This window comes from Acanthochromis polyacanthus, chromosome 9 (assembly GCF_021347895.1).
Source record: "Acanthochromis polyacanthus isolate Apoly-LR-REF ecotype Palm Island chromosome 9, KAUST_Apoly_ChrSc, whole genome shotgun sequence".
Classification (NCBI taxonomy): Eukaryota; Metazoa; Chordata; class Actinopteri; family Pomacentridae; genus Acanthochromis; species Acanthochromis polyacanthus.
Genome location: NC_067121.1, coordinates 25790244 through 25813501, shown reverse-complemented (window position 1 = coordinate 25813501; position 23258 = coordinate 25790244). Strand labels below are relative to the sequence as shown.

At 40.7% G+C, this 23258-nt stretch overlaps 1 protein-coding gene across 2 annotated transcripts in view; it reads right to left on the bottom strand.

Moving 5' to 3' along the window:
* Nucleotides 1-23258, bottom strand: part of gpc5c (glypican 5c) — a 107071-nt gene that overhangs the window by 33590 nt on the left and 50223 nt on the right. For both annotated transcript variants that reach the window (XM_022194977.2, XM_022194976.2), the window contains one exon: nucleotides 4847-4967. In XM_022194977.2, the coding sequence (XP_022050669.2) occupies nucleotides 4847-4967 (121 nt within the window). The remainder of the gene's footprint in view (nucleotides 1-4846; nucleotides 4968-23258) is intronic.

Sequence of the window (23258 nt, the reverse complement as noted above, 5' to 3'; positions counted from 1 at the left end):
TCAGTGTCACAGTGCTCTGAGTCCAACTGCTCTTCAGTAGGTAAAAATATCCCCGTCTCAACCTCACTAATCCCAGACACTGAGGTTATTCAAATTTGGAAAGGCTCAGATTAAAGATTCATCGAAATACCTGCAGTACCTTTTAAGCCAAAAAAGAACTGCATGTAGCTTAAAATCAGTCTACTATGTATATTTTAGAGCTATTTTAAATTTTCACTGAAAACAACAAACCAAACTAGTTCCGAAGATAAAAGAAGACAAACATGCTGACAAGCCTAATTGTACTTCTAACACCGACACATTATTCAAATCTTAACCTTAAATAGTCTTTTAAAAATGAGGACACAAAAGCATGGACTGTGCGAATGTCTGAAACTCAAACAGTGTTTGCAAAGATGAAAGGAAAAGATACACACACAAAAAAAATGAACAAAAGTAATATTCTGTGTGCATTCATTGCATTCATAGTCCATTAGACTAGAGGCAGGACCAGCACATGCATGGTTTAACAATTTTATTGCCTTTATTTCTGTCAAAGACAGGATTTTAGGGCTCACCTTGGTCTGCCAAAAATGTATGCAGTTTATTCACAATAGATCCGATATTTAAAGGAATGTATTTATTCATTTAAATACGTAGTCAGTAATAGTCTGGTGGCTCTTTCAATAAATAACCATAATATCTCAACAGGAGCTTGCAGGTGCTCCAAATCAATTCCAGGCATTTTGTGTTACCTCAATGGCTGCTGAGTGCAAATGTTTTCAACAGACAGATGTATTGTGTATTTATACAAACGCTCAGTGCTCCAAGGCCCCCTGAACTACCCATTGTGTACAAAGCATCTAATTTCTCACCTGCAACACTGAGGGATAGGACCTTGGTGGCTCAAAACAATGATTTTCTGCCCTGCTGAGTATTTTAAAAACAAACAAGCGCTTTTCTTGTTCGCTAAGCCGAAAACGCAGCATCTAAATGTATAAATTCATTCATAATGACATGAAAATATTTGTAAAATAGGTAAATAACAATATTATTCATGACATTAGCATCAAAGTAAGAAATATTACATCTTAACTCAATGTTAGGGAATGTTAGTCAAACAGTTTTGCATAAAATAGGCGTTTTTTCCAAATTTGCATGAATTTTTATTACAAAATGCCTTCTCTCAAATATTAGTTTTTTGTTTTAGATTAGCATTTTTCCGGTAACATTTTATTTCACGGCACTTTTTAATATAATGGCCCTTTTCAAGATGGACTGCAAATCCATCCGTCACCTTTATGGCTTTTGCAGATGACGTGGTTCTGTTGGCTTCATCGGGCCGTAACTTTCAACACACATTGGGACGGTTTTCAGCATGTGTGAAGTGGTCGGGATGAGAGTCAGCACCTCCAAGCCTGACGTCATGTTTCTCTGCCGGAAACCGGTGGATTGCTCCCTCTGGGTTGGGGGTGAGGTGCTGCCATAAGTGAAGGAGTTAATGGATCTTGGAATCTAGAGTCTGAGATGGACATACGGATTGGTGCACCGACAGCAGTAATGCAGAGTACCGAACTGTCAAGGTGAAGAAGGATCTAAGCTTCAGGGGAAACTCATGATTTACCAGTTGTTCTACATTCTAAGCCTCATCTATAGTTATGAGCTCTTGGTAGTGACCGAAAGAATGACATTGTGGATACAAGCAGCTGAAATGTGATTCCTCCATAGGGTGCCTGGGCTCAGCTTTAGAGATAGGGTGACGAGCTCTGATGCCTTGTGAGCGCATTCCTTTGGAGGTTTTCTGGGCATGTCCCAACTGGGAGGAGTCCCCAGGGAACTTGCTGGAGGATTAACATATGTCATGTGGCCTGGGAACGCTTGGGATCCCCAGAAGGAGCTGGAAAATGTTACTGGGGACAGGGACGTCTGAAACGCCCTACTAAGCCTACTGCCGCCACAACCAGACTCTGGCAAGCATAATGACATCCATCGATGAATGAACTTTTCATGACAGTAGTGTTGTCACTGAATTCCAACCAATCACAGACTCTCCTTTAAGTAAACAAGCTCAATAATTGAGAAAATTACCAAGTAAAAATTTAAAAAAATAAAATAGAAATTCACTTGCGGAGTGCAGACCTCAGCCTGGCCAATGTACTCTTACAATTTTTGACAAAGTCATTCACATCTGTGCCAAATTTGACAGTTTCTTCCTTTGCCCATGTTTATCTTTCCATCAAATGTCATAAAATTGGCTGAGCAGATTTTTGAAATCCTGCTGACAGAAAACAGACCCGACCTTCAATGCGCCACCTGGCACCTTGGCAACGAAAAAAATGAGCTAACATCAAAACTGTCAAAGTAACTAAATCTGTAAAGTACTTGCTGCTGTCAAGAACCAAAGGACAGATCAAGAAGACGGAGACTCAGACAGTCTTAAACTAAAACTGGAGAGTTACTGTCTAAATCAGGTAGCAATTGTTGAGCATGCTAGCTCAAGAGCAGAAGGAGGTACTCACTTATCCACAGAGAATCGGTGCTCACAATTGGTGGAGCATTGCATGCAATTCTTGTATTATGCATTCAGTCTAGTCAACGCCTTGCTGTGGAGTCAAATTTAAACTGTGCTGCTTATATCTGTAATGCAGTCCCTCTAGATTGGTGAAATTAACTTTACAATCTAAAAGGCAACAAGGGTGTCTAGTAAAATTTGTAATTTGGAAAATGATCCAGATGGGCTTGCCAGAATCAATCTGCAAATAAAACTTATTTATGAACCAACTCCCCCACCTGGAAGATTTTTATGCAATTGCCCTGTGTACAAACATCTGTTGAGGGCTCTGATGCAAGGAGGAGCTGGGGACAAGTGAAACTTTGTTGGCACAAAAACTAGACATCAAGACAAGTGAGCTACATGAAGGCATTTTAAATAAAGATGTGATTTTGTTCCATTTTAATAATGCTGAAGTGAAAATTCCCAATTCAGTGAGAACAATATAATAGCAACTACCGTGAACTGAATGGTAAATCAGTGAATGAGCTGAGTTTAACGGGATGTATGAAACTTGAATAGTTATGACCACTAAGGTACACTCCTGATTTTGTTAGTGCCAATAGCCGTCTGCACATTGCTTGAAGGAAATTTGGAATTTGATGGTGCTATAACAAATTAGAGAGCGTGACTTTAAGCCTGTCATAGGCCTTTTGAGCATGAAATAGTATTAGTCAACTCAGGCTGTTGGCAGAGGATCTAATTCTATGCAAACCCACTTTGATCTATATGAATCTGCCTGGAGAGTGACCAAGGTTCGCAGCAGTCATAGGTGAATGTCAAAAGTTAAATGCTTAATTTCAGAAAGAAACTACTTTTTAAGCCGACATTTTGGTATGCTTGATGCTTAACAGTCTAATATGTACGTATTGCACCTCTGTAAACTGTAAACGCGAGTGTGAGCACATGTGATAAAATCGTACTCCTGCACTTGGAAAACCTTGCACATTATGCCGGTTTAACACTCTGTGATCCTTGCGCTTATCTGGCGCAAACATAAAGCTAAGCCAAGCTCTGCCACCTGGTCTAGATTCAAGGTAGGCTTTTCAACCCTGTAAATGTCAACAGGACACCCGCTCAACTCCCGCATAGTTTCCATGACAACAAGGCACTTGACAGCCACCATGCACAATGGGATGCTGTGGTCTAACAGAAATGATCCTGAGCTGTCACTGGCAAGACAGGTGACAGACCGGCTGGAAAATATATGGGAGATACAAGATAGAGGTGAACAGTGCAGGGGGAAAAATTTTATGCATGAAAAATAAAGAAGGCGATGATGGTGAGAGGATCTGGGCAGATAAGAATAAACGTTGTGGCGATATGATGATACAGTCAAATAAGAGCGAAGCAGAAATGTGTCAACATGGAGGAATAAAAAGAAATGAGAAAATGACAGATAAAGTTTCTTGATATACTAGCAACAGCAAATCAAATAGGGACAGAAAGGGTAAAAACAGATGAAAGAATGGGAATGATATAGATAGAAAGTCAGAGATGGCTGGTGTAGTATCTGTGGGCATATTTTCAGGGCAACAAAAGGGCAGACAGGCAGAGGGGAACCAAATCCTGATCCGTTTGTCTCCTGAAATGGCCTCTAGGGACTGTCTGAAATGGCCCTTTCTTCTTGGTCCTTTTCAGCCCTAAACTCCATCTACATGACAAACAGTGCCACTTTGAAGCTGCTTGTGTCATCTATGCCTATCTGTCACTCATTCCTGACCTTTTGCTCCCGCCTCTCATCTTTCTTTTTTTTTTCTCCTTTTGCAACAGTAATTCACTTTTTTGTCACTGTCTCCCTTCACCCACTATCCTTTTCATTTATCTTTGATATCTGCCTCTGTGCTCAAAAAAGCCTTTAGATCAAAAGAGAATGCAAGGACATTTCAGTAGTTCTTTTGACGTAGAGTTACGTTGTTTGCAGAGTTCTAATAAGAAGCAAGGCAATCAATTAAGACTTTGGTGTAGGTGGATATAATTGTTCATAAGCAACATCTGTGTTAACGCTTGAGGTCAAAATACTTTTAATTAATATTGCTATTAGTTTTAAACAACAACAACTAGGCTAAACAGTAACAATGTTATTTTTCCTAGATGAGTACATTTATTGCAGTGACCATACTGACACTCAGTGGCGTCTCAGATTTTTGTGTAACACATGGATGAACAACCAACAATTCCATGGCAGTCTTAGGCCATTCACTGCGTTTAAATGCCAAACAGACAGACAATCAATATGGTGTACGATATGTATTCATGTGTGCAGAAATAATTAGTTATGAGAGATGTCCTCATGCCAAGTAAAGGTCATCCTACCTGGTTGAAGTTCTCCAACCTCTCTTTGACCTCAGCCACTGCAGGGTCCACACTGCGAACTTTGACCTCTGGGTTTTGCCTCTGGGCATGGAGACCATTTCCTACGACTCTGCCTGTGTAGCTGTGGAAAAAAAAAAAAAAGAAAAGAAAGAGGAAATCACATTAGCTGCTTGACATAACGCGAGCCATAGTCTGTTGTGATCCGCTTTACTCTGCTTGTTAACATGCTGTGCTGTATTGTTGATGTGTTATTCTGGTATCAAACGCTGTGTAAAAACGAATGACCACAACTGAAATGCACCTTGGATGTTACTGAGTTATACTGAGTTAATAAGCGGGTGTAATTTGCTTTTTTGTCAAACTACACTATAAACCAAACAGACATGCACTGTGCATCATGTACAGCAGTCCATCAATTCCTGTATTTCAAAATCTTCCAATTGTACCATTGCATCTCTTCAACCTAAACTGAAAACCATTACAGCTTCATTTGTCAAAGACAAAACACAGAGTGCTACATGGAAAATATTGCATGGTCCATTATACAATCTCTTTTGAGTCAGCATTCAATCAACGTTGTCAAAATTGCTTAATGTTGCTTTTATGCTCTTCGGCGACTGAAAAGATTTTCAGTGAAATTATGACAGACCGCAGCCTTGTAAAAATGAGATTGAAAGAAAGGGCGAGCCGGACCCTTTAATCTCCTGCATGCTCACGGGCCCGAAGCTTGGCAGGAATTACGGCTCTTGATTTGGTCTGAGCTGTTGCTGAGCTGCTGAAAGGCTAACCTTTCCAGTAGAAAACCGTCAAAAAAGTTGTTTGGCTGCAGAATCATCACACATCAAAACATAGTTAGGCAAGCAGAATGAATTAATTTAACATTTTATAGTTTTAATGGTGAAATGTCTGGACCATGGACATGATTACATTACTGCAGATTGACTTTTGATGCTGCGCCGCACATATCGTTTCTCCACAGTCATTATAATGTTATCCAAATTAATTTGAGAATTATAAATTGATGCTAATCTTCCATGTTTGGGAGATTTAACAGCAGTGGAGAGGAATGACATGTACTGGCATCAAATCAATTGGTGCTTCCACATGCGGTGCAGGGCTGATAAAGTGATTATTGACGGTTTAAGCGAGTGTGTTTATAAGGACGCATTTATGGGCACGTGTGTGCGTTTGTGGTCGTGCATGCACACACTCGTATGTATTCATGTGGATATGAGCGGAGGCAATCATAAAAGTGCTGAACCTGACAATCTCTGGCTTGTGATCTAAGCAAAGTCTTGATAAGGTCTGCGCTCCCTCATCTTGCTGAAACAGCGCTTTACAGATCAGGCCCATAAAAATGCAAAATTTCTCGCCTTACTCTGTGACGCTGCACATTAACTTTACACCCTGTTGTCTTTGCATTTCCTCTCCCTCCTTCAATTGCTTGTTTCACTTGAGTGTATTTGCAAAGTGGAGTCCCCGTGTCTCCCCTCCCGACACGGACACACACAATCAACTGTCTGCTTTGACATCAACTGAGGCTGTTAATTGCTGCCGGCTCTGAATCTTCTCAACATGGAAACAATCGATAGCTTTTAGGCTTTCAACTTCCCCCCTCTGACATAAATGATTAATTGAAGAATCAAACAGCTCCCTAAGCAGTGGTTGAAAGTCGGAGAGGAGGAGGGACTGTGTGTGAGGGAGTGTGTGCGTGTCTGTCTCCCGAGTTGGCTTGTGATAACAGTGTTGGCGCGGAAATGAGCTCATCAGATTGGATGCTAATGAAAGGGAAGTGTCATGGCGAGTCTGGCAGCATGCTAGGCCTGAACATTTCATTGCAGGGTATGTTTGATAGTACATAGGGGATGTGACAACTGACACAGCAGGACATCCCAGAGGTTATTACCTGATAGACAGACAATTAATGTTGCTAATTTTTGGACAGATCTCCAGCACACATCAGATGTTACGATAGGTATCCTGCCAATGGCAATAGAGTAGTGCTTCAAAAAAATTTCGCTTTAATGCTACATCTAAATGAACTGAAGCGTGAACCTACAGCAGAAGACAATTCAAGAAAAATACTGCAGCGCCCAAATGATAGCTCTTTCTCTAATTGAATAATAACTTTCCCTAATCAACAAATTGTGCTCTCTTCTGGTGGTCTCACATGTTCAATAAACATTATAAATGACTACCTACACATGTATGGCGCCTGATTCATGACTCTCTGACTCTCTTCAGCGGAACTGACTCATTCCCCTGTGAATGCACACTTGATGCACTCTCCTAAAGGCTGCTTTGTCAGTTTTTGTCTTTCCTCTCTGCCTAGAGCACAGACTAGAAATGACCTCCACTCCCTGATGCTGACCCCAAAATCAACTGCCTTGATCTTTTGAAGGCCTGCAGGGTGCTTGTGGGTTTGGAGGCAGAAGGCAAAAATTAAATATTCATTTTCAAGGTGCACAGGGAAATAACAGAAAAAATGCGTGCATCTTGAGTGTACTCATATCCCTGGATATTTCTGTGTTTATGATATGAACAAAGTTAAGACTATAGAATGAATAGCATTTCAAGGGTGTACATTTTCATGGGGCTACTGCCAGGATAGGGGGTGTATAGTACACTGGCCCCAGGAAAAGTAGATTCTACTTTGTCTTTCATCTGTGCTCAATTCCTGACAGATTACCAGTGTCTAGCTGGAATGTTTAATGAGTCCTCAACACTCACTCGGGACTCAATTAGTTGGGTTTCTGTATATCGCATGTGTGTCTCTCTCTTTAAGTACAGGCCAGGGTCATCTTTGCATCTCCTCATCCATATATATTTTTTTATTGAAATTGAGAGCACACTGGATTCCTATGGCTGGAAATATTTCCATTTGAAATGCATATACAGCAAATAACTAAACAGAGTACTTTTACTTAAACTCCCCCTGGAGTTAAACATACAGCATTATCATTACTAGAGACTTATGAGATAGAGCAAAAATACTATGGAACAAACATAAGGTAGTTAGGCATGTTTGATATCAATACTATTGAAATACTGTCAGAAATATTTGTCACGATTCAAATTGCTGAGATTATCTACAAACACCAATCAATGGAGTAAGTAACACTGATCATCTCATGACAGTGCAATGTTCAGCTGGGTTACTTTGACAAATCACCTGATCATTGTTCCAGACAAAGCAGGACAATGCACCTATAACTTAATAAAAGCTGCTCAGAGATGACTTGAGGAAGTCCAAGGTGTTGACTGAGCCTCCAAACTTCCCAGATCCCACGCTGACCAATCAGAAATATGTGATGGAACAAGCCTGATGCACAAAGGCCCCAGCCTGAAACTTATAGGACGCAGACAATCCATTGCCAACGTCCTGATACCAGACACCACAGGACAACCCCAGAGATCTCATGTCCATGCTCTGACAGTTCAGAGCTATTTTAGAGGGACAAGCAGGACCTACACGATATTAAGCAGATGGTTTTACCACTGATCTGTGTTTATCTGCCAGGGAAAGAAACAAACGTGCATCATCTCTGAACTGGCTGCAGGCAGTCTTGTTTATATTTTGGCCTTGTTCAAAAATCCACTGAAGGTTGAAAAAGCACACTAAGGTTCTGTGGGGTACACGGAGCTCGACATTTTTTCACAAGGAATTCTAAATTAGAAACAGTTTATCGTCTCTTTCTTGCAGTAATTACAATCAATAATCATCTTGTACAAGCTCAACAGCAGAGCCCTTCTTGATATGCTTCTCAAGTTTATTACATCAGTGCCCTCATGCAGTGTATCAATCGGGTCACATCAGTGAACAACAAATATAGACACATTCTGTACATAGTATAATCTATGAGGATGAAATTGATACTGTGGCCACAAGTATTATTTCCCACTGGCAGTATGTAAAGAATGAACAACATAGGTCTTAATGGAGCTTTGGAAACTATAACATGTTGTACTGACACAGGAATCAACATTATTAGGTCTCTGTTTGACGGAGCAGACAGAAAGACAGGAACTGTAAGTTCAAAGGCAATGTGAAAATGTGCTAGAGAGGGAATCACATCCCTATTGTCCAATAATTTCTACAAATAATCATTTGTAACATAGACAACTTCTCTCATCTTCCGCAAAAGTGAATGCTCACCTGAAGGCAAAGTCTGACAATATGTAAGGAGAAGAAATACAGGAGCATTGGTGTATATGTGTATGTCTGTCACCAAATTAAGACATTAGAATTCAAAGACATTTAAACATAAAATGGACCACCTGTGCACGGCATTTAGCTACTACTACTACTGACTAACGACATGAGACATGATAAATTATCTGTCACTATTCTATCATATTTCTACCTAACGCTTCAAAAAACTAAGTATTACTAATTGACGTCTGCAAAAATTAGGCATGAAACACTCTTGGATTTGCATCACTGGTGCTCACATTCCTGCATGTTAATTGATTTGGATAAATGATTCCTGTGAAACAAACATCAGGCTGAATCATAGTAAAGTGAAGAGGGGAAAGCATCGGTGATTAATAACTGAGAGGAGATGAGGCTGTTTTCATATGAGTGAGTGTGTGTATTTTTGTAGCTGTGGGTGGTACCATTTCAGCTGGGGGGGGGGGGGGTGCTGGATTAGAGCTGGTGGTGTTGCTGTCGGCAAATTGTTTGTGCATCATGATTCATAAAGTTTCTCCCCAACCTCCGAGCTGTTGAGGGAATACAGCGCTAAACGTGTTGATTTATTACAGTGAAGACCTATGATTACTGCATAATAGATAATGTCAGCAGTTTTTTTAGGATGTCACCACTGAGGCTGGATATTTTGGTGGCATTCTTGGTAAAATATTATAGTTTCTGCTGTGATATTTTTTGGATGATTTACGTTCAAGTAGATTCCCCTCTAAGTAATGTCAACAGTACACTTTTTGTGTTTGTCTATCCAACACACAAAAGAGACTGTACAATTTTAAAGGACTCCTGATCGACAAGAATGTCCAGAGACAGCAAGTTGAGGACATAAAATTCTTTCTGTGCAGCTTTTTTCCAATGCACACATTCTTTTAATAAGTGACTAGCACTGCGTAAGACGAACACTTCAAGTGTGAACACTGCTGCTGTACTCTAGAAGAAAACAACTGCCAAAGAGCAGATCCTCCTTGAGGTCTGCTAAGCTTACTTTACGAATATGGAAGCCATTGACCAGTCCACAGTAAATGTAAAATTGGGTTTTCATTTACTCCAAATGTGATATACAACATGTTTTGGTATGAAAATTGAATTAGTCCATAATTTAGTACCCACACTGATAGATTCCTGTATTTTTTCCAGACATACGTAAGAACATTTTTATTGCAGTGTTAATTTAGTAATTTTATTAAGTCGCATACCTAACAGTAAATTACATGTTGTGTATAGTGCTCACCATAACATTAAAGCCTTATAAAATCGGAAAATGCAGCACACCTTTCCCTTGATGCCCTTCAGAGGTGAATAACCTGAAGTCACCAGTAAAGTCAGTTGTAAGAGCGAGGGAGGGGCTGAGCAGTAGATGTTTGCAGCCAGCTAACTTTACGAGCAGGACTTGGACATGGTGAAATACTCTGAACGGGTGGTTTTGTTCTGAAAGGCCAGACTGTTCTCACACGCTGTGAGCTTAGCGGCCATTCACTGTACAACAAACACCAAGCACACGAACAGACAACTGGTCAAAAGCCACTTCGCAAACATTTAATCAACATGATGTATGAGCTCATGCCGTCCTTCAGGCTGTAAACACAAACATGTTCAAACACATACATATGTTCCGCAAGCCCGTGTCCTGCAATGCCATGTGGACATGTAAACACACAGCACACTTAGACCTGTGACAAGCCTTCAAAAACAAAATTTCTTCCCAGTGATAAACACAGCAAAAATAAATATTTCAAACGTCAAGCAATATGAAAAATTGAAGCACTGGCAAAACCTTTGTTTGTTCTTGTAGAAAATGTCCAAATTCCCAGCAGTATGTAGTATGCTGTAGCTCAAGACGACTTTATTAGTGGGAAATACTCGGATCATAAAATGTGCGAGGAGAAACAGCAAGCAAATCAGGAGAGGTCATCTGCAGGGCAGGCAGGCTCTAACAGTGCGCTTTTCATTCTATGCTCTATTTCTCTCATCCTCCTCTGCACCCCCACCTATTATTTTGTGTTCTTAAATGATCTCTTCAAGTCCACCAAGAGTTTTCAGCTCAAGTCATCTTTCTTTTCCCCCTTGATTCCCCATTACCACAAACTCCATTAAATCCTGCTTTCTCTCTTTGTTCTGCTTGCTGCCTTTTGTAACCCAGCTGGTAACCACATGAACATGCTGAATGCCACCAGTAGCTGCAGTTACTTGGAAGTCTCAGTGGTACCTGAGCACAAAGTCTTGGCTTAATTTTACTCAAGCTCTATTCCCAACAGCTCTGTGCTTTACCCTCTGTATCTGTCTCGTCCTATCTTTTGACCTCACCTCTTCCTTGCTCCAGCTGGCAGCTTGGGGATTTGAAAATGAAACAGCTCCATGGTCAGTCTTGTCCCAGCGAGACTCAGACCTAATGGATGTTCAGAAACACTACGACACTATGGATAATAAAGCTGACTTTGAGAAAATTTTTCCAAAGTTCTTCTATGAGAAAAACTCAAAAAGAGGGGAAGAAAGCAGCTTAAACTTACTGCAACTGTGCAGTTTCATTTAAGATCTGATTTTTGGTTTCCACTGCGGAAAGCACAACTTTGGACTGTAGTTCCAAGCAACAGACTTCAAATTATTTGTCCAAATTTTGTGAAGCCCCCAGTTAATCTCTTTCAGAGTCGAGTTAAGGGAGCTGTGTGATTTTGTAGACCTGGCCAGTAGCCCAGGGGCCTTCTGTCATGCTTTTTGCAGCTTGGCAAGCTTCTGTATGGAATGATGACTCAGAGATGTAGGCAGAGTCAGGCAGGGTCAGAAATATAAAGAGTTGCACAGGTATAGCTGTTATGTTGCCAACTACAAGTAAGACCAGCACAGTTAGTTGCAGAAAAGAGCAAGAATGTTTCTTGTGTTTTGGAGTTAGTTGGAAATCATTTTGATGATTGCACACTCACTGGCTTCTCAGGAAGTAACTGCATGACTAATCATGAGATGGTGAGAAACTCTGAACTCTCCTAACTTGTTTTTCCCACACGATAATTTATCTTTAGTTCATCAAACTGTGTCCTACATTGGAAAACAAATGTAATAAGCTGTCTTGAATTTTCAGTATATAACCTGGAGCAGTTGTTCTCAACCTTTATGACTTGTGGACCCTGAAACCAAACATCTGTTAGCCAGTTTGACCGGTCTGTGACCCGTCTGTTGCAAATAAGATTACAAATACCAGCAGATTGGCTTCGCTTGGTATAAACACTCATCAGGATCTCTATGTAGCACAAAAATAAGCCACACCCAAACAGAATCAGGGAGAAAATGTGCTTCTTTAAGATGAAATTAGAAGTCCACTTTAGTTTTATAGGAATATAATATTTAAGAGGCAAGCCTGACACAGACAAAAATAATTTTAAGATTGCTACTGTCTGTATATTTGGCAGCTACATGATGGGTCAGTCCACATTCTGTTTGAACTCCTGTTACACCAACTCCGGGGTTGTGTCATTTCAGCCGGGATGAAACGTTTTTGTCCGCGACACTTGCATTAATGAATCTTTAAAGTCTTTGTCTCGGACTTTACCTGAGGCATGACACCTGTGCTGAGCTGGTGGTATATCTGTCTTTGTGGCGCTTTGGGCCAGTGAAATATGGCTGTTTATGGCTGTGTGGTTGGGCTGGAATTACACACCACTGTGTTGGTCTCAACTGCTTTGCCACTTCTTAAGAGGTCCCTGGGTGATTCTACCGGGACCAGGCCGCTTTATTGAGTGGTTGCGCTCTTACAGCTATATGACTGAAGGTCCTATGGCTCATATTACTCATGGCCATTGCGCAGTAAAAGCATGTCCTCTACAGGGCAATAAAAGGTGTTACCGCACGTATGAATGCGCCCCTTCATACTGTTTGTTCACTATATCTTTTTTTAATTCAAATACACGTGGATGGCCTTTATTGGGTCAAGTCAAGCGTCACGCCAGTACCTTGTCTTTCATTTCAGGTTTCCTTTCAATTGTAACATGTACTCTCCTTTACAGCGACCAGACTTCCATGTGATGAATAAAGTAGCCTGAATGTTTGTTTGTCTCCATCTTTGTTTGTGTAATCAGCCTGTTGCTTGGTAGCTGCTGACTGGATGCGTCTTATCTGATTGTTGTCTGGATGAAGATGAAAGCTGACCTCAGTCCCCTCTGGTTCAGTAGACCACAGTCTTGTGGGGATGTGGCCCAGTGCTAATAGCAGGCTGGAATGCTCTTTAGAATTGGGATTTCCAAGATGCTCAGTGTTGAATGGAAAAAATAAAAAATAAATAAAAATTGAAAAAAGTGAATTTCTAGTGGGAGTTTTGAGTGTGTACTGATGAGCAATACTTCCTGAACATAACAAACCTAAAATGTGAAGTTTAAAGTGTGGAACTAGTTCTTCTTCGCAGCGGCACACAAGCCCAGCTGTGGGCTTTCTCAGCTATCTTTTGGAATCTGCTAAAGTTTAGTCCTGTCTTGATAAGCTCTCCAGGCCACTGTGACCTGAACCAACCCAGAGAAGAGTCAGAGAGCTGGAAAAGAGACCGAGCCACAGGGACTGCTGAGAGATTTAGGACAGAAAAACAAAGATGAGACAATGATGTATGACTGGGCATCGCGATTCATTTAGAATGTGCATATATCTACTGGTAATCACATACTGTCATTATTACATACTGTGATTACCTCAGACCCAGGAGGTGTTTGATATCATTACGGCCATTCTACCCATCTATTTCTATTTCCGTCTGCAGGCTAGTGAGACAGTATCTAGTTTGGCTCATCATTAGCCTATTACTAGCCTACACACAGCCAAGCATGTTTCATTTCAATGCTACTCCAGGCTAATGAACATGTATCGATTTATCTAACAATCACAGCCACTGCAAAGAGCTGAATTAATTTGGTTTAAGTGACTTGCTCTTGGCAACAAACTGCTTTTTCCTTTTTTCCCCCACACATTCCCGCACATATTCTGTCTTTCCCACTCCAGTGGCTGTGTAAGCACATCCTGGCATTAGCAAATCACAAGTGGCAGCACAGTGTAATGTGTACTCTCTTACTCTGTACGTGAAGCAATCAGATACAACATTCACTCTATAGACTTGACTTTGGTTCCAAATACTGACATAAACGGGTATGCTAGTTTCTCCTGCAGGAAAAAAAACACAAAATACAAATGAATGTAATTGGACTACATGTGTAACACCTTCTGACTTGGTTACTGGTCTGACAAAATGTGCATCCACACTGCACTCGTGTGGCCAGACCTATGTACTGAAAGCATACAGTAACTATTGGTTCATCCTGAGCTTTAATTTTGAGATGAGTGTGATTCTGACAGTACTCTTAGGTGAAAAACAGCATCAGATCATAAGACTTACAGACACATCTTCCTATTAGTTTCAAAGAAAGCTTTACTGTTTAAACACTTCATGCACTCGTAATGTCACAATCTCTTTCTTGCTTTTTTTTTAAAAACAGTTTTATGATTCTCCAACTCAAAGCAGTTAAAAATCCAGGCTCCACAGAGTCTGCATCAAGTAATTTCTAAACAATTCAGTTTTATTCATTTTAATGCATTTCCCCTCAACTTAAGTAAGTTCACTTATTGCATCTGTTTGTGAAATGGTCTATGATTTTATCATTCTTCCGATTACCAAATTGGTTAAACTAGTCTGTCGAAAAGTGGTTTTCAAATTCATGTTTGTTTGTTTTTTAAAAGGAAGCAAAGCCAAATTTGCCAACTTAAGCTTTCATTAGTAAAAACTAATGTTCTATTGAAATGATAAAATGTCTGCTGAAATGAAAAACTGTTCACATCTACAACAGAGGAATTACGTTGTGTACTCTTGTTTAAGAGTCCATCAGAATGTCCATCATTTGACAGTGTGTTTCTCAACTAAGCACAAGAGCCATTACCCATGCTCCCTTGGTACGGCTCCAAATTTATGACTCCACAGAGTTCAACAAATTATAAAATACAGAATGTCCATTTGTCATGTCTGTTTCTGGTGCCGGAGACAGACAAATAGAAACACACAGTATGGCTATAGTATTTAGGGCTTTAATAGTCTCTGGTGGCAATTACAAAGATTACAACTATAATTGGCTCGTGGTTTGCTTTGAGGACATTCCCAGGCCTCACTGTCCCGACTGCGTCTGTCACTGGGTGTAACTGCTCCCCACCTCAATGTGTCGCCTGCCTCGATGTACAAGCAGACGTACTGCAGGCTGAGTCAACAGACCACACAGACTTCTGGGAAAGCACTATGGAGCTCCATCAGACTGAAGGAACAAGAATGTCATGTCCGCCATGCCCACACACGAAAAGTCGCATGCAGACAGGCATCATTTCCTGAAAAAGACAATAATTTGTCTCTTTGTGGATATATAACCCCCACAACACACTAACTAACACGCACTTTCCTCTGTATTTCTCACAAACATGCACACATAGCCTCATCCGTGTCCAAGATTTAATTACATGAGTATCTTCAAAGGCTATTGAGAGCCATGAATATTACTTCAGCTACCAATTACTGAGCATGCCAGCTATTTTTGACTGTAAAACAGAGACACACTGTGATTTTGTTAGCTCTTTTCTATGTTTTTTCAGGTTTCAATGTTTGTCAATTCCTGAACATAAAGCATCTGTAACTAAAACACAAAAATCCAAAGGGGGAACGGTTCAAGTAAATTTTCTGTGCAACATCAATAAAGTCATTTAGTTTTCTTACTATTAAGCTGCATTGCACCTATTTTCCCAACTGCAAACTTCATAAACTTTCTGTGTAAGCTAATAATGCGCAGAATCTTTTCAATTACAACAATTTACCAGCAGGCGGCAGCATTGGCCAGTTTAGATTTCACAAAGTCCCACCAGATAACTCATGCTACTGATATTGGGTGCATGTATAAGTGGCAAAGGCATGGAGGATATATGAAATAGAAAGCGACAGAGATGAGAAAACAGAGTGGATTCCAAGATTTCATCTATAATTGCTAGTTAGTTTGTATGTTTCGTATGCGCCTCAGTACCACAGGGAATGTGGGTTGTCCCTCAATGTGTTTGCTAAGGTTTAAAAAAAAAAAACATGAATGAAGGAATGAATGAATGAATGAAAAAAAATGCAACAAAACAAGAACATGAGCAAGATGGAACATATGAGTAATGGAGGAAAGAAAGCAAAAAAGCAAAAGCAAGAAAGCACAAGAAAGTCATTAAGAACGCAAGGAAGAAAGAAAGAAAGCAAAACAAGAAAGAAAAAGTAAAAATGAAAGCAAGGAAGACAGCAAGCGAGCAAGAACAAAAGAAAGAAAGAAAGAAAGAAAGAAAGAAAGAAAGAAAGAAAGAAAGAAAGAAAGAAAGAAAGAAAGAAAGCCTTTACAGGACCTCTTCCAGCCACATGCCTACATGCCGAGGAGGGCATGGATAACTGAGGTTAGAGGTCTGGGGGAGCTGGAGGGGCAGCTGGTGTGTGGAAGGCAGACAAGGGCAGGCAGGGGCAGAGCCAGGAAAGTAAACTATGCCCCAGAGCACAGACGGGTGGAGTGGACCATGATCCTCTAGTGCGGTACGACCACCTGTTTGTCTGTCTGTCTGTCTAATCCGGGTCAGAGTGGCGTGATCTTGTGCTTAAAGTTGACAGCTCCAGCATAAACTAAAAGCCAGTCAAGGGGCTGAGCTACTGATAAGCTAAATATACTGTACGTCAAGATTTTAAGTGTTTGTTTTGAATCTGCATGTAAAGGCTGGCTTTGCAGAGGAGGAGGCATATTGTCAAATATAAACTGCACTGTGTATGGTGTCTGTGTAAGCAAAGAACAGTCAGTGGAAACAGTTTACTTTTAGCCCAAACATACAGTACATTTGACCCAAAGCACCAATCAGACGGGCATCCTCATAGTCAGACATATCCGCATACAGAGCAGAGAGGGCCTGTGGGGGCGTTGAGTGAGGGAGTCAGGGTTCAAACTCTCTACTGCTGCAAAGGGCACGAGGGAGCAGCGCTCACACCCATCCACGGACACATGCACACACACACACAGGCAGCCACAGCGTACATCTAATATGCCTATATGCAATCGAGATATCGATACATAACCCACACACACGCTCTCAGACCAGCAGAATGGCCCCCAGACACTAAGTAAGAACATTTGAGAGCACATTGTGGATGGAGAGATAAGAAGCCAGCTCTAACTACAGCTACCTGACACCAGAATAACACATATAGGATTAGAAACCGCAATGTTGTGCAAACTGCTGTTAAGGTCAAGGAGTGAGAGAGTGACTGTACTGCAGGGGAAGAGAAGAAGAGCAAAGGTTAGGGAGCTGTTATCCAAATGAAGTCGGGCAGATGGTAACATTGACAAACACATGGGCAAAATGGCTTTCTTGGCAGAAATCCCAGCCATAACTATCATGTTTGTCATGAGCAGGCTTATCTGTCAATCAAGCACAGGTTGGAAATTGTACACGTCATCATAAGTCAGTCATAAGTTGAATTTGAGAAGTCCAGGTTTGGGTTAAGAGGCTTGGACCACGGCAGAAAGAGTGTCCCTGAAGTCACTGAAAGTTTTCTGTTTTTATGAAATTATTCCCTTTCTGGCATCGTCTGTATGTTCAAAATCCTGTATGGGTTCAACACATTTCAAATAATAACCTTTATAATGAATCATGCTTATTTTGTGCATTTTTAATTATCTTCGAAAGGGATTATTTATGGTGATAGTTGGAAGCAAACGGAAAGTCACAATCTTGAGTCTCGCTTAGTCTAACTACATACAGTAGTTATTAGCTATAATAGTGGCCTTGCAACCACTTCCTGGAAATGTCATCAACAATTTTAACACTTCATTCAGAACACTGCTGCCAGAGTCCTGACAAGAACCAGGAGAGCTGAACACATTGCTTCTGTTGTTAAATCTTTATAACGGCTTACAGTTACTTAGAGGATTTAGATTGTAAAGTGCTGCTTTTGGTTAAAAAAATAAATAATCGCTCAAACACTGTACACAAAAAATACAGTCATAATGACCTTGAAGAAAATAAACCAAACAGAGGTATTAGATTTCTCTGTAGTACCTCTAGTCTGATCCCACCAAGGTGAAGCTGCTTTCAGCTACTATGCTGCACACAGATGGCACCAACTTGCTGATGGTGTCAAGTATGCCCCGAGCCACTTTAAAATCTAAAGCAAAAACTCTGATTGATCACTCCTTCGTATGTTGTACTTGGGGCATCCTTTTTTCCTACATTTACCTACTGCTCTCTACTGGTGCTATAACTATCATCTGGCCAACTGTTACCTTTGTCTATTTCTTTTTTGCTTTAAGTATTTAATTTTTTACCACACTTGAAACGATTTTATATTTTATTCTATCTTATTTGATTTTTTTCCCCAAGTATTATTGCTTAAGTTTTTGAAGGGCTTTCAAATTCTGTTTTGTGCCAGAAGCACTTTGAAATGCCTTTTGCTTGAAATGTGCTTGATCAACAAAGCTGTCTTGTCTTGAATTGCTCTTCAGTTCTCTGCTTCTTCCTTTTCTGGTTCAAAACAGAAATTACATTTATTTAACTAAAAGTAATGTAATATTTTAAAACAGAGACAACCCACGGTGTAGCCTTTAACAGACAAAAGTGCAGCAGTAAATATGACTGGAAGCCATTTCATTCCATTGTTAATTTACTGGCATTTCATGGTGCTCATCAACACATTGCAATTTTCAAAGTAATACCACCATATTTTCCCATTAGAATTACAACATGTCACTTTTTACTATACATTGCTTTAACCTTGGGTGAATGGGTCAAGCTGAACAGATTACTGGAATTAATAAATCAACAAAATGTAGATTTATACATTATTCTCCATCTCTCTCTCACACAGAGACACATTCATAATCAATTATTAGATTTTTATCTCCTGAGTTTCAGCTCATCTACACTCGGTGGGAAAACAACATATTTTATCTGGTGTGTTTAGGACCTTAAATGCCCTGGCCAAAATATAATGTGGGTCTAATTGCAGGCTGAGAGATGGCCTGTTACCTGATGAACAGACCACTATTATCTAGCAATGATGACGCATGGTGAAATTGTTTGGCTCCAGTCCTTTGATACTGGCCAAGAAGCTAGCCAGAGATTTGCTAAATGGATCTGACTCTCCACATGAATGGGCCAAATCCGCACCTTTAAAGCCCAGCCAAATCTGGCAACCATATATGAGCCAGCTCCAGCTCACATTTAGTGCTTCCATGCAACATCACTCATGCACAATCAGACCAGACTGACTATAAGATAGTCACAGTGTTCTAGACTTTCGATATGGACGTAGCAATTTTTAAAACTATTTTTCACTATTTCAAATACAATTATTGAGCAAAGGATACAAATTGTGCAGTCAGTTTTGAGAATAGGGTTAGGACAATGGTTTAGGTTGAACGTTAGGAAACAGAGACTAGTACAAATCTATTTAAAAGCAAACCGCAGTTCATAAATACATGTTCAAAACTACTATCCTCCCTTCACATTCTGACTATATATCTTTTAACCTGTTAGCTGGTAAGAAATGTGTCCGTGTGTGTGTTTAGCAGCAGGGTAAAGTGTATATGAATGTATGAAAATAGGGCGGGACTTTCCCTTCATTCTGGTGCTCTTCCGTGCAGAGGCCGCATTCCCAGCACCACTCAGGGGGCTCCAGTGAGCGAACCACGACACCAAACCCACCCGGAATTCTAGGAACGTTTTCCCTGTGGTTTCAGGTTACCACATACACACACTGAACACAGATCACAGGCGCACACACAACAGCCTCCACAGTAGTGTACTGTACTTTTGTTGTTTATACAGAGTTGGTTTTGTTAGCTTTCCCTCTCTCCTCCCGTGCCTGTCATTCATTTTCATTATATACTCGCATACCTTTCCAGTGGGTTGGACAACAACTTGGACTAACACTTAAACTTACGATTGGACTCAAACCAGACGTCTTGCTCAGATTCGCACTCTCATGGTAAATACCACAGGCTGAAAACTTATACACTTACACACACATTCACACTAAAACCCTACAGGGCATCTTGCCAATGCTTACTATCGGCCCCAAATTCAAAACTACAGGTAAACATTGCATCATATGGTATTCAGCACGAACTCTAACAAAAAAACTTTACACTCAATCAAGCCTTGAATTACATTTCTAAAGTCTGCTGCATCCCTCAGGAAAAAGGATAACAGTGTCCCTAAAAATAGTCACGACAGAGAGGTTTGGCTTTGTAAGTCAGAAGTGATCACACTGAGTGAGTGTTGTGTATTGAGCGTGTGTGCGTGTTGAGTGTGCGCTGTCTGCAGAACACAGAAATAGTGTGATCGTCTACATGGCCGTAATCCTGTGTCCTCACGGCTACGAGCTACATGTTTAGATCAAAGCAGAGGTCTGAAGGTGGATTTTCTCTGCCTTTGAACTGTGTTTAAATGCACACTAAACTGAGTGAGTGGTGTTACTGATGTGGTTGGGGTCAAAGAAACTTTTTCTCATACCATGGGCTGCATTAAGTAGAAGTTAGTTTACTTTTCCTTTGATTTTACTGCACTAAAACCTACACTTCAACACTTCAACAAATGTCATACCACAGCAAGCACAATGACTTTTGAGCATGTGGCACTCAAGTTCTTACTTTTAGAATTAAAATCACAACAGGCAGCCTCTATAGGCCTATGCTGCATACTATAACTTTGATGTTGTGAAAATATAGATAATGCATAGATTCCTTTACAAAGTTGAACCAGATATCAGATATCCAATGATAGTTCTAATGCTGCAACAGCATGCACAGCACCACAGAGGGCGTGGCGAGAACCTTCACTGATTAACTGTGGAGCCGTCCACTGCAATTTTATAATTAAGACAAAACTTATGTCACATAAGTATATCCTGGAAGACTCATTGTTCACTATGTTGCTTTAAATGAGATTTTGGGTGGTGATTTTTTTGTATGCGTGCATCTGCACATTGTCATTGGTGCTGACATCACGGAGAACACGTTTTTATGGTTTTGTCCTTTGTTCCTTGGCGTGGTACATCAAAATGCGAGTTAAACTGAACAGGACTGCTTGAGAGGCTAACACAACCCTGTCGAACACACACAGAGGACAATGATATACAGACCACTACTGGCTGGCACCCAGACACGCTAGCAGGGAGGACTTCAAACGGGCTCATAGAGGCAATTACGCCACAAAGACAGAGGGCTCTCCCAAAGCCACTGCTTCCTGCTGCCACTGACCTATATCCCTCATTTTTCCCTCATCTATCCATGAGTTCATCTCTCCTTCTATCTATTGTTTTCCCATTCACACTTCCTCTCCCCTCTCCGCCACATCTTTCCCTCTTCTTCTCATCCTCATCTCCTGCTATGAGTTTGATGCCTTGCCAATGGGCAAGCACGGAGGTTAGCGAGTACACTATGTCTACCTCGCCCAGTAGGAGCTGCTCCAGTAAAACATGCCAATCTATTGTGGCATTTTAATTATATTAGCTCAACCCTCTCCACTGGCTGGACACACAACATAAGAGAGACGCTGTAAAACTGTGTCCCTTTCATAAAAGTGATGACATTAAGACAGAAAGACGTTGGAAGGAAACTTCACAAACATACAATGTGCACAAGGCACACCATAAACCAAATCTTGCGGCCCCACACTGGTGAGTAATTGGACAGTGAGGCTAATAGAATTACATTTGCTTACACACCATCTATACAAAGTATGTAGTTATACTTATTTAGAGAGTCCATGAAGCCAAACTTACAATCCAAGCATTTCTGCAGAGAATAAACAAGTCAGAGATACTGAAATATGATCACTGTTGTTTCTCTCACTAGCACACAGCACAAAGATACAGCCCCAAAGAGAGAGAAGTCAAAGCAATGTAGAGCAGGTCATACTAAGGTCCTCAGCAGCAGCCCAGGGTTGTGGGAAAGGAACGGGCCACTGAATCACAGCAAAGGGGCAAATAGAAGAGGGGAACTGAGGGAGGGACAGAGGAAGGACTAAGAAGTTAGCTGCAGACATCAAATGCAAATGACAAAGGGGAAAGGGTAGGTATAAAAAAGAAAAAGAAAAAAGTAAGAGGCCAATTTTCTGACATGCTCCAGTCTTTCTCTGATGTCAGCTGTTTCATCATGTCTGTTTTATGTCAGCATTTTTAAATCCACATACCTAACCGACTCAACAGAGTTGCAATGTTCTGCAGCTACAACAGAAGACTTCAGGCACATGCATACAACACATGCAGGCTGAGATCAGGGAATGTTTTGCCTCTGCATGTAGTAATTAATTTATTGTCCCCTCTACTAGAATTTCATTATCCAATTCACTTGCATTTTTTTGAACGAAGCTCCCCTGACCCAAGAGACCGACACAGAGAAGGCAGGGAGGGGGGAAAAAACGACTATAACTAGATGTTAGAGAAAGTGAGTGAGCGTATGAGGGGTGAAGGCTTTGCCCAGCGCAGCGCTCTCCCTGTTCCTCCCTGCAATAACAGAATGGATTCCAGATGTCAAAATGATAAACAAATGGATTGTCATAACCTCATAAAAATGCAAGGCATTCAGAAGCACTCACACTGCTGTATTGTCTGTGGACTATCTCTTGAGCTAATACCAAAACTTTGGAATCCTCCCCAAAGTATGACGGTGAGTTATTAATTCTCCACTTTCACCGAAGAACACACATATACGCGCACACACACACACACACAGGCACAGCACAGATATGTGCATACACCCACTCATTTTAAGGTTGTATCCACAGCAATCTGACCACTATTTGACAAACTCTGGCTCCATAGAGGGTCAATAACAAATCGCATAAACAAATCAGCTTTACATACAGTATATACAGTTTTACCAGGTTGTAATGCTATCGAGGGGTTCGGATCTTGGGGTTGAAATGAATGTCTTTCTTTGTGCAAATCAATACAGAGAGAGATGGTAGTGAGCTGTTCAATAAGCATTATGATGTCTAACTGCTGGCCTCCATACAGAATATACACGCTGCCTGTACACAGCGTGTAAATCAGCTCAATATGAGCGAATCCCACAAGAGTTTGTAGGTCAGAAAATGCTGATGAGGTGCCAGAGTTCATCTAAATCATCCACGAACACACTGTATACAGAATTAGACTAAATTCGAACAGGATAAGTGCTTGATTTACTC